Genomic DNA, 18,014 nt, shown 5'->3' on the forward strand with positions numbered 1-18,014 from the left:
TGGCCTTCTTAATTATTATTGCAAGTTTTAAGTGCCATTAAATAGGCAAATACTATTTTTTTAAAATGTTTGCTAGCTAGTAGATAGGAATTTGTCCTTCATTTTGCCAATATCCATCAAGGGAAATTTTACATTCTGCCTGGAAATCCTATTACCTTCATCAAACTCTAGTAAATTCATAGTGAGGACACTGAAAATTAATGAGAGATTAACAAAATGGATTACTCTTTCATTCGGCTAAATGTAAATCAGAATTCAAAGCACATTTTAGTATGTAGAGATTCAAATTCTATATACCGCAGTACAGTACAGCACAAATTAAAAGGACGTATGCCTTCAAAATTAGGCCATTAAAGAACAAGAGGTTTTTGAAATGGTCAGGGAAATTTAAGTTTTATAGAAATATATTGTTCAGTGTTTTCAAAATCTGGAACAATGCTCCTCAAGAGAAGAAGAGAAGAAAGGTTTCCTGTTTAGCAATCCTAAGTGCCAGTGACAATTTAAAAGGAAAATGGAGAAGCAGCAGACAGTGTCCTGCTTCAGCCACTTATGCCATCTTTAGGAGGAGCTATAATTAGCTGACTGGAAATCTATAATGGAGCATTCCTTTAGGATCTGCTCATTCATCTTCTGGCTTCTGATTTTTCTCCAAATGTCAGTTTACTCAAAAAAAACAGAGATTATTTTATGTGGAATATATGAGATTATAGTTGCTGCAATTCCTATTTGTAACTTCTTTATAAAAATCTGGAGACTGTTGTCATCAACCGATAGGCTGATCCTACATCTTAAAAATGTGAATAAACATTGTATGTCTAATTCAACAAAAAAGTTCTATTCAGCCTGAAAAGAGCAAAATGGCTCACGCAAGTTATAATCAAAACTCTTCAGCTACAGAATTGGGAGGAAATTCCTTTGCAATATAAAGCACAAATTAGTTGATCATTCTGTATTATTGGTAACAAGGTTGATTCTTCCTATCCAATGTCCACATAAATTCTTTGCATCTCAACTTTACTTTACACAGACCTTTGGGAAATGTTTCTCCATAGAAGAGAAAGAAACTTGAGGGATAATTTGAGGAAAGAAAGAATAACTGGCCTAACGTCATCCAATGAACTGTGTGGTCAAATTGAGATTTAAAGGGGTTCAGTTCTAGCCCAAAATCTTACTCTCTGTATTACTTTGGCCTTTTTGCCATACAGATGAATATAAATAATTATTTTTCTGCTAAATTTTATAGTACTTGCAAGGATCATTTCTGTCAAACCATTAGTTGACTTTTATCAGCATGTCACCAATATCTCCAAGCTTGGCAGCATGTTAAAAAAGAAAGGAATATAAACGTAAAGAAAAACCATAAAGAAATAGCCAAAAATGCATGGTTGAGAAGGATAGAATAGAAGGATAGAAGCACCATCTCCAGAATATATACCAATAACCGCTTTGTGAAATCTATTTATATATTGATAAAGAAATAAAATCAAATACTTTCTGAACCTACCTAAAAACAGAAGATAGATAACAAAAATAATTTTCTTTTTTTGCCAATATTCATTATGACTATATTTCAAACTATATGATTTGTCAATTATAACACACACACACACACACACACATGTAAACAATACACACTAAGAAATAAATACTAGCCATTTTAATCCACCTGTCAAATCTGTGAAATATAAATACATAAGTTAAGGGTACTTGAGAACAAGAAAACGGTAGATAAAAATTTTAGTGGTATAGTAATATTGAAATAGAAGTCTTTCTTTCATTAAGTACAAATAGTATCCAGTACTTTCAAATTATATATATAGAACTCAATGAAAATTAACACATTGACTTGTGCTTAATTATTCATGCATATTAATAACATTTTATTTATCATTGATGAAATGTAAACTGTTTGGGTCACTGGGCTAAATATTATGAAGCCTTAAAATATTAGCTTAAGTTGGATACTTTCTACAGAAACTGCTGTCACTTTGAATTAGCTCCTTCCTTCTCAGATCATTTTTTTTCTTTGAACTGTGTTGATTTGCATATTATCCTAAGGCAAACCAATTACTCATTTTCCTTATCCTGCTGTTCTGCACACTATATTAGTTGAAATGACATTTCCAAAATCTTCAACCTCTTTCCATTAGAATTGCAATTACTATGTCAATGTAATTGCAATTACAATATATATTTGACTTTTAAGAGTACATGAAACAATGTTTTCAAATCATGTACTTTAGAGAAGTTGATATAAAGCCCACAGAAATAAAAGTTAGTTGACTTTACTTGCCTTACTTTTACCTACTGCATTAAAAGTCTAATGCTAAATGAAAATAGTAAGAACAATAGAGTAAATTTGTGTGACATATCAATATTTTGGAAACCAACAATCACAGAATTTTTTTTTTAAAAATCAAAGATTAAGAACTTGTTCACTGATGGTTTTTCTGTATTGCATGATAAAAATGATCAGAGTGAAAATAAACAATTTAGACTGTGATTACTGAACATATAACAAATTGAACTTTCCCCATTGATTTTGCTTGTTAGAAGCCTCTGGGAAAATCATGAGCCTGGGAATTTGCAACCATCCTAGATCCTTGCCAATTGCCAGGTGCCTGAATTTTGATCACGTGACCATGGGTAAGCTGTGACAGTTATGTGAGAAATGGCTGTAAGCCAGTTTTTCATTGACACCACAACTTTGAATGATCACTAAATTAATAATCATAAATTGAAAATTATCTGTATAGCCAGAGCTTCTGTTTTCTGTCAAAGAAATATCTGATCTTCATTGTCTTTTTTTTTCCTATCAGGACTGAGGTTTCAATTATATCTCAGGAGAAGGTGAAGAAAAGTATTATTATGCTTATTCAGATAAGCAACTGAGTACATTTTAAAGTCAATCAGAAGTTCGTAACTACCCCTAAAATCTGCTATATTCTTTTATCTTTTTAAGCATAAAAATAGAAAACATTTTACAGTACTTAAAAGTATGAACGTTAATGTTAACAGTCCAATCCTACAAACTTAATTCTGCATCATTGGCACTGATGTAAAATTATTCAAAAGAACAAGAGTAATGCACTTTAATGGACCAGAATGACTGCGTACAGTGAAGACTATTTTAAGTCAAGGCTAGGAATGAAGCTGATGTAATAGTGCTGTCTGGGAGCTGCTCATTTCTAAGTCATCTACACAACCCATCCCACATCAACACATCCCAGTCTTCGGTGATCTTGAAAAGATTGGGAAAATAATCACTGAAATGGAAAAGCCCTTGCATTTAATTGTGTAGCACAGACCCATATACTACAATAGGCAGATTTGTGTATGTGGCTTCATTTTTGTCTGCTATCAAGAAACTAATCCAGCCATGTAGTGTTTGTGAGATTTCTGCCCAAAAAATGTAGTACTTGAGATTTACTGCGATTCATGGCACAAAGGCTGACAAATAGGATCACAGCCAAAATTGAATAGAAACACATCTTTTCCTTTTTTGTCATTCTCTCCTTCTCCATTTTGCCCTTTCAATAACTCTCAATCCTCTTTCTCTTTTGCACACAGGCTACGTTTTATTTATTTAAACTTTCATCAAACAATCTCCATTATTTTCTTGCAATTATCTTCTGTTTACATATATTCCCCGAGCCAATACAAGTTGGTAGCTGATGCACAGCACTTAACTAGAGTGTCTTCAGAAGGACATTGTGGTATTATATTGCAGCAATTGGATTTCTGAGCTTAAAGGCTTAAACCCTCTCTTACAACCAATTCATTTCTGAATTCCTACCCACTCACAGAACAGGATTAAAAGAAGAAAAAACCTCTACCATTACTAATATCATAATGACAATCTATTTGCTTCCTATATATTCAGGGCATCAGAGAATAGATGAAATTAGTAAAATGTGTTAAATTAATCTGAAGTAAAAAAGAAAAACGTATTCGTCCTATGTTTTAAGTATTGCTTTACTATTAACAGCTAGAATCCATCCAATGGTTTAGAAATTATTATTATTATTATTATTATTATTATTATTATTATTATTATTATTATTATTATTATTATTATTATTATTAAAATCCCAAATGTATAAATGCTAGTAAAACATTATGGTTCAGAGTGGAGAGAATCAGGAAGCAGAAGAGATGCTTTTCAGTGGAGTTCACAAGAATTAAGTACATCTTTTTGCTTCTAAATGAGAATTAAAAGGACCTTCCAATTGCATGTATGACTCAGTATCAGGATACTGGATTATCAGTAATATTGGATTGCAGAAAAGCCACAAACTGGTAGTTTATCTCTTTATTTTTTGATGAAATACAAACTAGAACATGTTTTGTTTTTATTTTGGATTATTCCTCAAAAGTTTAGAGTTTACATTATCTTAAACAACTTATATGTTATTTTGTGTTTAAGATAACTTAAACTCACAAAATGATTTGAATAATTACTTAGAGATTGAAACATCTGGTCTGTCCCAGGTTAATATACCATGATATTCAGCAGGTTCTGACCAGTTCTGAAGAACCAGTAGTGGAAATTTTGAGTAGTTCAAAGAATTGGCAAATAACACCTCTAACCAGAGATTTTACAATATCCTTCCCCTGCCACACCCACCAAGCCACGCCCACAGAACCGGTAGTAAAAAAATGTGAATCCCACCACTGCCCAAGGTTCTGAAGGAACTAGCACATGTGATCTCAGAACCACTGAACTATATCTTTCAAAGATTGTGGAGCACCAGGAAACTGCAAAAACTCCTGGAGCACTGGAGATTGGAAAAGAGGGGGGGGGGGGAGATCCAGGAAACTACAGATCCAGCAGCCTCACCTCAATACCAAGGAAAATTCTGGAAAAGGTAATCAAGCAACGAATCAGTGAACATCTAGAAACAAAATAATAACCAAAAGCCAACATGGGCTTGTCAAAAACAGATCATTCCAGACTAATCTTATTGCATTCTTTGACAGAGTGACAAAATTAATGGACCAGAGGAATGCTGTCAATATACTTTACTTGGACTTCAGTAGGGCATTTGACAAAGCAGACCGTAACCAACTACTTGATAAAATGTGGGTTAGACAGCATCACCACCCAATGGATTCATAACTGGCTGACCAACCGCACTCAACGTGTAGTCCGCAATGCAACTGCATCTACATGGAGGGAGGTGTGCAGTGGGGTATCCCAGGGCTCCGTTTTAGGCCCAATACTTTTCAACATATTCATCAATGATTTGGATAAGGGGTCAGATGGGGAACTCATCAAATTTGCAGACGACACCAAGCTAGCAGAAATAGCCAATACTCTGGAAGATAGGCTTAGGATACAGAAGGATCTTCACAGACTTGAACATTGGGCTCTGTCTAACAAAATTAAATTCAATGGTGAAAAAAGTAAGGTTCTACATTTAGGCAAGAAAAACAAGTATATATGGTACCTTGCTCTATAGTGGTGACTGTAAGAGGGATCTTGGAGTCCTAGTGGACAATCACTTAAATATGAGCCAGCAGTGTGCTGCAGCTGCCAAAAAAGCCAACACAATTCTAGGCTGCATAAACAGAGGAATAGAATCAAGATCACGTTAAGTGTTAATACCACTTTATAATGCCTTGGTAAGGCCACACTTGGCATACTGCATCCAATTTTGGTCACCACGATGTAAAAAAGATGTTGAGACTTTAGAAAGAGAAGAGCAACAGATGATTAGGGGACTGGAGGCTAAAACATATAAAGAACAGTTGCTTGAACTGGATATGTCTAATCTTATGCAAAGAAAGACTAGGGGAGACATGATAGCAGTGTTTCAATATCTCAGGGGCTGCCACAAAGAAAAGGGAGTCAAACTATTCTCCAAAACACCCAAGGGAAGTACAAGAAGCAATGGGTGGAAACTAATCAAAGAGAAAAGCAACTTAGAACTAGGTAGAAATTTCCTGACAGTTAGAACAAGTGGAACAATTTGTCTCCAGAAGTTGTAAATGCTCCAACGCTGGAAGTTTTTAAGAAGATAACCATTTGTCTGAAGAGGTGTAGAGTTTCCTGCCTAAGCAGGAGGTCGAACTAGAAGACCCTTCCAATTCTTTTATTCTATTCTATTCTATTCTATTCTATCCCATACACATTTTAAAGCCTTGATTCTTCTAATCTGACATTTATTTATTTACCATAAAAGCACTGTGATATTCAAACACATGCTAATCATAAAATGCCTGTTATTCTAATACAAAGGTGTCAAACTCGATTTCATTGAAGCTGCATCAGGGCTGTATTTGTCTTCAGGGGGCCGGGATTGGTGTGGCAGGGTAGGCATGGCCAGCTGGACGTCACTCATGTTGGGGTGGCTTATGGTGGCCCGAGTGCTCTGCCAGCTAAAATGGTCTTCTGCAGCTGTCTGTCAGCAAAAACAGAGCCCAAGGGGGCATGCACAGCCACCCGGGCTCCATTTTAAGCCACAACGGCCTCCTGTAGCCTTCTGCCAGTGAACACAGAAACCAGGGGAGCCACGTGTGACACCCCCCCGAGCTTTGTTGTTATTGGCAGAGGCCTGCAAGAGGACATCATGGCTGAAAATGGAGTTTGGGACAGCTGTACGAGCTCCATTTTCACTGGCAGAGGGACTGCGTTCTGGTCCTTTGCTGTTTTTAAGAGGAGCCTGAGGGCCTGATCTAAGCACCCTCTGTGGCCCTTGACACCCCTGTTCAAATACATGCAGTCCAGTCCTATCAGAACTAGAGATGGATAATCCTATTTCAACTGAAAAACAATAATTGCCATCTACTTGGAAGGAACTGCATCTTGAAGCCAGAAATAACTAGAAGCTATGGTTCAAAGAATAATAACAAGAAAGCATACTCATTGTGAAAGCTGGTGGTTGAGGGTACAACTTGGCATAAAACAATTGGACAGATGGGATTATAAGACTAATAGTCACTATTAGAGCCACATATTTTGGTGAAAGAGATGAAATGACAGCAAACACAAGATATATGATAGGTGAAATAGTGGGAATTTGCTAGCATAACTAATCCAATTTTATATTTAATTACTTACTGCTTTAAGAACTTGGTTCTTATATGATATTACTTACCAAAAAAAACCTATTACAATAAGAGTCTTATTTACTTTTAAAATATTTTATTCAATTAGATCAGGAGCTCACCCTGTTAACCAAGATACTCTCAAAATTCAAATCCAGTTAATAGAAGCCAAATCAGCATACATAAAATTGTTCAATGTTGTGATGAAAATGTACAATCTGATGAACACTTCTAAAAATTAAGTCTTATAGAAGTGAATTGGCTTACTCTCCTCAGAGTAAGCTTTAAGAATAAGCATACCCTGAATAAGATGGCAATGCATACCTGAGGGAGGGCAAACATGTTAATGTTAGAACCATAAATCTATAGAGAAGAAGTTAGGCTGTGTTTATATTTTCTCCCTATTCAATATTCATTATTGTCCCTATGACTATAGAGAAGAAGTTAGGCTGTGTTTATATTTTCTCCCTATTCATGATTATTGGCAGTACTTAATAGGTCAACATTAATGATCACTTGTTTGGAAAACATTTAATATAATGTTTCTTAGCTAGCTTTGCATGCATATGTCAATTACTACCTGATGAATATACTGGGGATTCTTTTCCCTATCTCTCATCATACAAATGCATAAACACACAGATATGCAAAAGAAATTTGTAATCCTATTAAATAGAGAAAGAATGTAACATGTATATGTCATGAAGTAATTGATGCTGAATGATGGGTTCTTCCAAAATATTGTTTTATATCTGATGATTCTCCAGGATAAAAGTACACAATATGCCCTATCTTTTTAAAGCTAGAAAAAAGCAAAATGCATGAAAAGTCCTAAATAAAACTGCCACCTAGTGACTGAAACTTGTAGCTTAACTTTTGTGAAATGCTCAGTTAATGACTACTCCCATGAACGGATATTAATGAAAATATTAATTTTGAACCTTTAGATACAAACTATCTGAATTACTAAAAAATACAAGCTAACTTTGAACAATGTATAAGTAGTCATACTAATGCTGACCTTCAATGCCAATCAGGATTCCTGGGACAATTTAGAAAATATTTTTAAAATGCAAATATTATAAAAGTATGATTATTGAAAATATACTTCTTTTAAAAAAGTTAAAAGAAAAATACATAAATAAATAAACATGAAGCCACCCAGAGTCCTTGACTGAGATGAGTGGCCATAGAAATTGAACAAAGAAACAAAAGCTTGAGCATGTAAGTGTGAAAAACTTTAAATATTAATATTTAAAACCTAAGGAAAGCAGACTGAAAATGACAATTTCAATATAACATATTCTGAGGTGGCTGCTACCTTGGTCACACAGCCTTGGCTATGAAAATTGAACAAGTTTTAGCGTTTCAAGTATCCAGGGATTGTCCCACATGATCCTGCTCTTGGAAAACCCATATAGATTACATGAAACAATTAGCACTGAGGAGCTCAGCAAGACTATTAAATTTCTTTATGCCAAAGGCAAGGAATGTACTGCAGCAGCATCAAAGTCATTTGAGGCAAAGGTTATGAACCCGTGTGCTTTATGGTGCACAGTGGGGCCAATTCCATAATTACAAACTGCTAGAAACAGTTCCAAACAGGTTCCTGTGATTAATTTTCCATGTTCCTAAATGTGTGCCAAAGTTATCACTAAGGCTAGAGACAGGATCATTGTAATAGAGGCAAAAGCATGCCATACCATTTAATTATAGGTTCAGGTGACTATTTTTTTCAGCAGGATTGATCCTTTAGTTTTCAGAGATCAATTTCAGGTTTTAGTGCTAGTATCAACTGGCATGAAAAAAGAAAATGATTCTCTTGGCCTCCCACTTGACCAGCTATTGTCCTTAGAATACAAACAGGTATTTTAAATGATTAAGAAAAAATACTTAACATAATGAACTTAGCTTAATATTACATCATATTAAGGAGTATTTAGAACTCTTTACATTGGAACCAAGCAGTTATTTAACCATGCTTATATACCAATTTCTAGTGTCACACATAATGTTTAACTACAGCAGTTCTCAATACTAGGTTAGCTAAAATTCCTTTTTCCAAAATTCCTTTTTGTTGCAATTCACATTTGATTAACACACAGCATATCAAGGCAGCCATCAATTTATTTTTCTCTAACAAGCCATCTTTGTTTTAACATATACAAAAATGATCAAATAAGATTTATCTTGCTTTATTATATACCAAGCAGCAAAAATTTGTCACAGCTATTAAACCCTATAACCAAATTACTATAGAATTAGATCTACTATAATGAAGAATGTTATTTAAAATGACTTAGATTCCATGTTAGATCCACAAAAGTTTCTGCTGTAATAAAGTTTTTCCTTTTTAAGGTGCTAGAAGATTCCGCCATTTACTTATAACATATAATTTAGGAATTCCGTCAGATTTGTTGTAAATCTAGGATGTTTGTTTGTTGAACCATGAAATCTGATTGAAATTATATATCAAAATGTAGCAAGGATGCTGTTTAACACTCACTTCCCCCTAAGGGCAGTCTCACTATGCTTAACTGAACTGAATAAAAATATATTGGGTTACTTTGTTAGGATGTCTTTAAATACTGGTGTTGCCATAAAAATATGCAAATAGAATTTCCTTAACCTGAATGTTATAGGACAAGCTGTGGTAAGAGCATTATCATGGTTTATTGTTTGTTTAGCTTTAAGAAAGACAGTCATTCAGACTGGGAAATAATCAATAGTAGATTTCTCTCTGTAGAGAAGCCATTTGTTTTTCACCACTGCACAAAGAAATGTGAACTGCAAATGGACAAATCACTGTAACTGGAAATCATTCATGAAACGTTCAGCAGGTATTCACAAGTGCTTAAAGCTATTCACACAGAAACATTTTAATTTTAATGCAAGTATTATTAGTAAAATTTAACCATGTGACATTCAAAACTGACAAAATTCTTTTTATTAATTTGAAGTTGACAAAATGATAAATGAAGTTGATAAATGATAAAGAGTTCTCCTTTATGCATTACACTATGCAAACTATTCCTGTCTTAAGATTTTAGACCAAAGTTCTGTATTTTTAATATCATCCATAGATTTATTTTTAAAAATTACAACAGTAAAGCCCTGCAGGAGATATTTTTTTTCGAATACCTTGCTTGGACACATCACTGAACCTTAATGCAGATTTCCCTGATTCATCAAGGATGTCACACCATTACAATGCAACAGCAGACAGGAAAATATTTGCTTTCTTACAACTTGCAGAGTAATTTATGACACCTGAATTTAGTTTTAAAAACACAGTCTTTTTCAATACACTGTGGGAAATTAAAATAGCTCTAGGTGAAGCAAACATAAAAGAATATAAGATATTTATCTTATAATTTGAAAATTAATACCACCTATTAAAATGAGAAAAGTGATATTTTCTAATTGAAGCAATGCTTCAATTTCACTATAAAATACATTTCATGTATACAGACCAACTATATAGTTCGTTTTATATCAGAAACCTTGCAAATATTACGTTAAACAAATCTTATTTATCAAAGTATAGTATCTTGAAATTAAAGAATCAATCCTTATCATTATCAATCTTTACTTCTTGAATTCAGTCCATCAGATTATTAATATAAATATTTTACTTGTTGAATAAAATTAGAACAGCTCTTTTGTTCGAAATCAAAATCTGTAGGAAAATTAGTAGCAAAGAAACTAATGTCACATTGAAATAAATGTTTATTACAGTCAAATTTGATTTTCGCAAACTTTTTAAATTAGTACCTCACTTCCACTAATCCAGAGGTGTCAAACTCAATTTCATTGAGGGCCACATCAGGGTTGTGTTTTACCTTGGGTGGGCCAGGGTATGGTCAGATGGGTATGGCCAACTTGACAGCACTCATGCTGGGGGGCACCTGTGGTCTGCCAGTGAAAATGGGATTGCAAGCTTTGTTTTCAGTTGCAACAGCCTCCTGCAACCCTCTGTCAGTGAAAATGGAGCTGGAGGGGCTAAGCGCGGCCCTCACAAGCTCCATTTTTGGCTGGGCCAGCCTCCTCTGATAGGGAAAATGGGGCTCAGGAGGGCTGCACACAGGATACTGAAAAATCTTCATTCCCACCCCATTCCAGGGGGAGGATATTGTAAAATTCCATTCCCTTCCCACTCCTGGGAAGGGAAGGTTACTGAAAAATCCCATTCCCTCCCCACCCCACTAATCTGCTTTCCAGCTCTGCTCTCCTTTTTGCAGGGCAAAAAAAGAAGACTCAGCCAATCAGCTGGGACTAGGGAGGCAGAGAATAGATGGGGCAGGGCCATTCAGGTGATATTTGCCAGTTCTCTGAACTACTCAAAATTTCCGCTACTGGTTCTCCAGTCAGAACCTGCTAAATATTACCTCTGTGGTAGTCCTCAACTTATTACCACAATTGAGCCTAAAGTTTATGTTGCCAAATAAGACATTTGCTGAGCTTTTGCTCCATTTTATGACTTTTCTTGCCATGTTTGTTAAGTGAATCTGGCTTCCCCATTGACTTTGCTTATCAGAAGTTCACAAAACAATCATGACTCTGGGGCACTGCAACTGTTATAAATCTGAGTCAGTTGTCAAGCATCCAAATGTAAATCAAATGCTTTTTTCAGTGCCATTGTAACTTTGAACAGTCATTAACTGAACTATTGTAAGTTGAGGACTACCTGTGTTCATTCCCTAAATACCCCCTTCCAAAAAAAATTGTTCTATCCCACAGGTTTGAATGTTCCTTGATTTATGCTAGTTTGTAATGAAAGACAGTTAATTTAATAGATCTATAATCTTGAAGACAGAGCAAATATCTCAAAAATGTCTTTATAGCACAGAAAGTTTCATAAATCCTCTGAGAAAATATGCATTGCATTTCAAAGGCAGATCAGGAAAATCATCTCAATTGTGATTCAAATGTATTTCACCTTCAAAAGTGCTTAGACTAGAAACAGAATCTGACATATTTTTCAATTTATGTAGAGACAATATTCTCAAATAACCTTTTATAAACTCATCTATCATTTATTTATAGTGCAATTTGTCTTATCATTAAACTCATAGAGAAATAAAGCCAAAATCTTCTAAAACAAATTACTTTTTATCATTACCAAACACATGTAACTATTATAGAAAATTGTAAGTGTGAAAAGCAAAACTGAAAAGAGTAGAAAAACCAAGGTCCCAGACAAAGATCCATTCACCAAAGGCAAAAGAAATGTTAATTTTTATAGAAAAAGTCACAAACTTGAGATTTGGTGATAAAATACTCAAAATATATTCTAACAACAGGGAATCATATGTAAAGCTGTAATCTATTTTATACTAATACTATTAATTGGATTTTATCTTTGCTGTAGCCATGGTTGAGTAGTATGGTAGCATGAATATAGAAGATCACAGATTTGTTATCTCTAGATATAGAGATTTATTTAAATAATTCGAGCTGTTTTCAATCTTTTGTAAGGCAATACTGAGCAAGAAAAACAGCTTTTTATATTTTCATTTTGAATGTATTTGAGTGCATAAATGGCACTGTTTTAAAAAATAGATGATCCCATTTATTTCACCTTCTGAATCCTATCTGGACTTGTAATAACCTCCACTAAAATCAGTAAGAAATGCCTATAAGCATGACCTGGAGTTCAGTAATCTGAAGTTTAATTTTTAGTAAAAATAAAGACAAACTCCATAACTTTCCAGAAATATTTCCAACATGTCATATTTGACTTTATCTATGAATGCTTTTCAACAACTTCTATCCTTAAAAGACATGAATAATTTTAACATAAATATATGTATGAATTGATTTCCTTTAAATTGGCCACCTTACCTTTTCAACTGGTGCATTTTCTTCACATGTCGTTACACTAGCCTTTCTTGATGCAGTTTTTGATCTACTCAGTCTACGGGATACTTTTTCTCTAAGCAAAGTAGCATATCCAATGTGCTCATAAATAGGATTTGTCGTCATTTTGGAAATATATTCAGAAGCCTTGGTCTCTATATACAGTGTTATTAAACCATCTGTTACCAAATCATGGATTGATTCAAACCTCTTCTCCCCTACAAAGTGCTTTCCATCATAGAAAAGACGGTAATTTAAGGTCTGATTCCCAAATCTGCATTAAAACACAGTAAAAGTGTTTAATTAGTTTTTGAACACCACACTTGTATTTTTTTTATAATTATGTACATTTTAACAACCCATTATAAAAATAGTGGAGAAAAGAATTATGTAATAAAGATTTTATACAATTAAAGTAAGTGTAACAAAAAATGATGGGCCAGTGAGGAGGAAAAATTCCAAATTATTTACCAGGAATTAGTCATTGCACTGAAGGTTGGAATAATTCAATATCTACTTTTCTTTTAAAGTAAATATTTTCTTATCCATCACCTGATGGAATTAAACACATTTAAAATTTACACTATTGATTTCTGTTAACAGTTTCCCTTTTAAGTAAGAACTAATTGCGACTAATTTCAACTTTAAAAATAGCTGATAACAGTGGAAACGTAACTGCATTTTAAACAGCTAGGGAAAATTTGCTGTTCAGGAGAAAAAGTTAATATAAGAGATCACAAGATCTTCTTACATGATCATATTTTTAAATTTTTCAGCATTAGGTCTGGATCGATTTTTATTAATGTAAGGTAGTTTCATACTCCTCAGTTTCTTCTATTTGCAAATGCAGTGACTACATTTACACAATACTGTACATTTTGTAAATTATATTTTAAATGTTTTAGAAACAGCTTGTTAAAAGTCAGCAAGTTTGAAATATCTAATAATTTCAAAGGCTGAAATAGTTTAACTTCTCTAGTGGTTTTGGACTACCACACCCATCCTGCACATTTAAATGTTTTGGTTACTTTATTGTTTGGATTAAAGCATCCTTATGTATTACATCATGTTTTAAAATATATTACCTTGCATGTAGTTATTCACATGTCATTATTGAATTATCCCTTATATTCATGAGATTAACAAGCATTTCTTAGAATTTATGAACAAATGAGACAGAATTTACCTAAGGGCCAGAGTGTAGCATCCAGGTTGTCGCTGACTTTCTCTAAGAATATATGCTCCCTCTACTCCTCCAAGCAATTCATCGGCTTGCTCACGAGAAATGATCCCATGAAATCTGGAAACACAAAGAGAGTTTATAATTCTTAGGGGGTAGGTAAATAAATAAATCAGTAGCTTTGATATGGGGGGCAGGGGGGAAGGATAAAATAAAAGAATAAAACACAGAAGTTTCTAACAGCACCTGCCCCAAAAGACTAATACTATTAATATGTGAAGCTGGAAGTTTTTAAACAGAAAGATATTAAAATTGAATTCCCATTGTGTTATTTTTTTAAAAAAAGATGGACTGCCTTGCCATTTAAACATTTAGTGTTACAACTTGTTCGATTTTCCTGAAAGGCTCCGCATCCCCCTGTGATCATATGATTACATTTTGGGAACTTTATAGCTGTTTTAAATGCATCTTGTGAACACATGGATCAAAATTTTGAATGTTTTTTTTTGCCAGCTTCCAGTATTTGCTTCCAATTCCTGGCAAAAATGCAAATTGGATAAAAACTGGTTTTGTTAATGACTACTACAGAAAAGGTTGTAAAATCAGAAATGGTCACATGGGGATTTGCTTAATGATCACAACAATCTATGACTAATTCTATGTTCAATTATGATCATAAATCAAGGACTACCTGTCTATAATGTTATGATTTTCATTATGACATTACAGTGAATGTGATTATTTTTTGTTTATAGTTTGATGTACATGCTGCTGGTTACATGATAGAGAAAGAGAACAATATTAATTACTAGAACAAGTTTGGATCTTTGAGTCTTTAATGTAGGCAAAATAATATGCAGAATAATTATTACATGTAGATACATGCAGCTCATTAATTCAGTTTGAAACAAACACTGAACACTAATTAATATAACAATTTGCAGTTTTTCAAGTTGATTTTTTTTTCAAAAAAAGAAATATGCATGGTAAAAGAAAGCAAAAAAAAAAAAAAAAAAAGCACCCTACCATATTTTTGATAATGTTAATTTTCAGGAAGGCACAATCAAATTCAAAAGTATATAAAATATTCTGAATCTAAAACATTTCCATTAAAATGTTCTGGTCTGAGTTCAAAGGAGGTGTTTTGAATTTGAAACAGTCTGTACCACTCTCACAAAGAAGTCCATCGCTATTCTGATATTGAGGAAAATGGCCTTCAATAACCAACACTCAATAACTCAGCTCAAAATGATGATGTTTCAAGCTGTAAACACTCAAGGCATCAGACCAGCAGGGTTCAAATTTATTTATTTTATTTGATAATTTATATCCCACCCTTTTAAATTATTTTTACAAATAACTCGAAGCGGCAAAACATATCTAGCACACCTTCCTCCTCCTCAGATTCAAAACTGTTGGAATCTAAAATGTTTTGCACGCTCCTGTTCAGAAATATTTGCATTAAAAATAACCCATCATTTTTTTTAACAAATTAAGCAATTTTTGCTGGTTATTATGTCATATGAAATAACAAATAATTTAATACATACTCTCTTCCATAATATTTTGGTCTGTTCTCCACCTAAATGCAATTAAAAAAAATTAGTAAAATTGTTACATTTGAACTAATGATATTTTTAAAAATCAGATAAAAATTATCCCCAAACCTAAGCTTTTTTACATTCTGTGTTGTAAAGAAAAGTTGATAGATACACCAGTAGCAAACTGTTCCTCTTTTGTGACACTAAATTGTGACATAAATTTAAATGCTAGATGGATGGGTCAGTTTTCCAGTTAATCTAATGAAATTGTACTGTAGCTGACATACTCCTAATATAGGATTTATGGAAATGTATTAAAACATTTTGTTTTATGTATTCAACTCTGGTTTAGCTTAATGAAATCTTTTGATGTTATTATATTATGAGTTTTGGTTTCCACAATGTTCTTTAAAAAAGAAATTCTATTTCATTGTAATGAAATAATTAAAATGTACACTAAGGAGTGTTCTTAATTATTCTGAATATAAAAGACAAGTCTCAATATCAGCTTTATAAAAAGATAACCGTAATAGTACATTTTACTGTAAATAACTTCCATCTTCATGTACTTGCTACTCAAAACTTTTTCTAAGAAATGCACTTTCAGAAAAAGATGGTTTTCAGATAGTAAAAATATCACACTGAATTTATAAATGTCACACACAGTACAATTTAAATTATCATTGGTAAGCAAATACATGTTAGACCAGTAGAGGGCAGATCCTTACATAAATTATATTATGTAATTTATATTCCAACTCTGATTATCTGTTATCTGTATTACTCTGAGTTTTCATTGTTCAAATTGCTGCCCTTAGAACAGCTGCTATGTGAACATTTCTGGGAAGCAGGGAAATGGTGTAACAAAAATGTAAGAAAATCAAGTAAAATATATAACTATTGTTAAATGAAACAACTTAAAATATTCGATCAGTTAAATAATGTAATATATTTCAAAACTTAAGGATCAAAAGGCATGAAAAGACTTTTGCTACTGAGAATTCTGTTAGTTTTAACAAACATTTTACAAGTATTCTTTTTTGTATACATTTGAAATTTCCCTTTAATGCTAGTTGATTTTTAGGATTTAAAAATAAACGATAACTGTATGTGGCATTATTATTAATAGTTCATACATTATGAACTATTATCATACTATGTATCATAATTCAAAGATGAAATTAAAGAAAACTAAATGTGCCTATTTATGAATGTAATGTTTTGAATACTTCTCCCATATTCATCTCTAGTTGACAAAATCAAAAGAGTTTTGATAATGTACACAGAGGATGGTAGTGGTTATTGTTTTAAAAGCATCAAATTGAAGCATCAAGTTGCTAGAACTAAAATAATGATCAAGCTATAAATGTTATTTAAAATTTGTATTAGTAGTTCAAAATAGAAATGTTGATGTGAAAAATTGAGGCACAATATAGAAAATAAATTTAACCTACACGTGTTGTGAGATTTTTTCCATCTACTGATCAGTTAAAGAAGAAAAAAAACTCCCACATATTGTAGGGAATTTATAAAATGTATCTTTTAATCTCCCAAATGTTTTCCAAAATTAAGCAAAACCCAAAGCAAATCAAAGCCACTTTTAAAATGTAATATAGAAATTTAAAAATGAATATTTTTACTGGAAGTGTAAATGTATGTTTTACTAAAAAGTATTTTAGGATTTTGTAACTGACAATGGTAGAGTCATCTTTACTCACTGCCAGTATCTGAAGATCAATTTATAGCTATAAAGCAATTTTGCCTCCTCTATAATTATCTTTGTGCATCCACCCACCCACATTGCTTAATCTCTAATGTATTAATGATGGGAAAATATGAAAAGTGCATTAGTAAGACATTCAAAATCCAAAACATAAACATTGCAGATGTCTTACAATGGCTTGTAAAGCATCCTTCTTCAGTACAATAAAAGCAGATGAATCCATCTTTTGTGTACTAGTTGCATTACAAACAACAAGAAGTATGTTTGGTAATATGTGGGTTAGGGTATGATCATGGGAAAATGCATTTAGTAGAGTAAGGAATGTAACTGATTAATTGGAAAAGCTGTCTGCAAATCCCTGTTCTAAAAACTAACAACTGAATTGTTGCAGATATTACAACATCTGAGAAGTGATACAACAAGCCCAAGTCTAAACCATTACCGAGCCAGTTTCCCCTGCAGAATTAAAGTCAATAGATCATCAGCATTTATCTAAAATAGAGTATTCAGCTACCTCTGTGCTATATAATTAATGACTTTCAGTTTCTATACAGGGATTGAACAGGAAAAAGGGGTTTTTATTAGAATATTAACACTTTATCTTTACCTTTGCAATGTGTGGCTTCTGTAATATATTTTTTTGTAAGCTACTCAGAGTCAT

General features: G+C 33.0%; 1 protein-coding gene across 4 annotated transcripts in view; it reads right to left on the reverse strand.

Moving 5' to 3' along the window:
- CHN2 (chimerin 2) overlaps positions 1–18,014 on the reverse strand; it is a 128,655-nt gene that overhangs the window by 57,046 nt on the left and 53,595 nt on the right. For all 4 annotated transcript variants that reach the window (XM_026673593.2, XM_087946950.1, XM_026673596.2 and 1 more), the window contains 3 exons: positions 15,640–15,671; positions 14,096–14,209; positions 12,895–13,183 (listed from right to left, as the gene is read on the reverse strand). In XM_026673593.2, coding sequence (XP_026529378.1) covers positions 12,895–13,183; positions 14,096–14,209; positions 15,640–15,671 — 435 coding nt within the window. The remainder of the gene's footprint in view (positions 1–12,894; positions 13,184–14,095; positions 14,210–15,639; positions 15,672–18,014) is intronic.

This window comes from Notechis scutatus, chromosome Z (assembly GCF_049901735.1).
Source record: "Notechis scutatus isolate UNSWTSFEM ecotype Mainland chromosome Z, rNotScu1.2, whole genome shotgun sequence".
NCBI lineage: Eukaryota > Metazoa > Chordata > Lepidosauria > Squamata > Elapidae > Notechis > Notechis scutatus.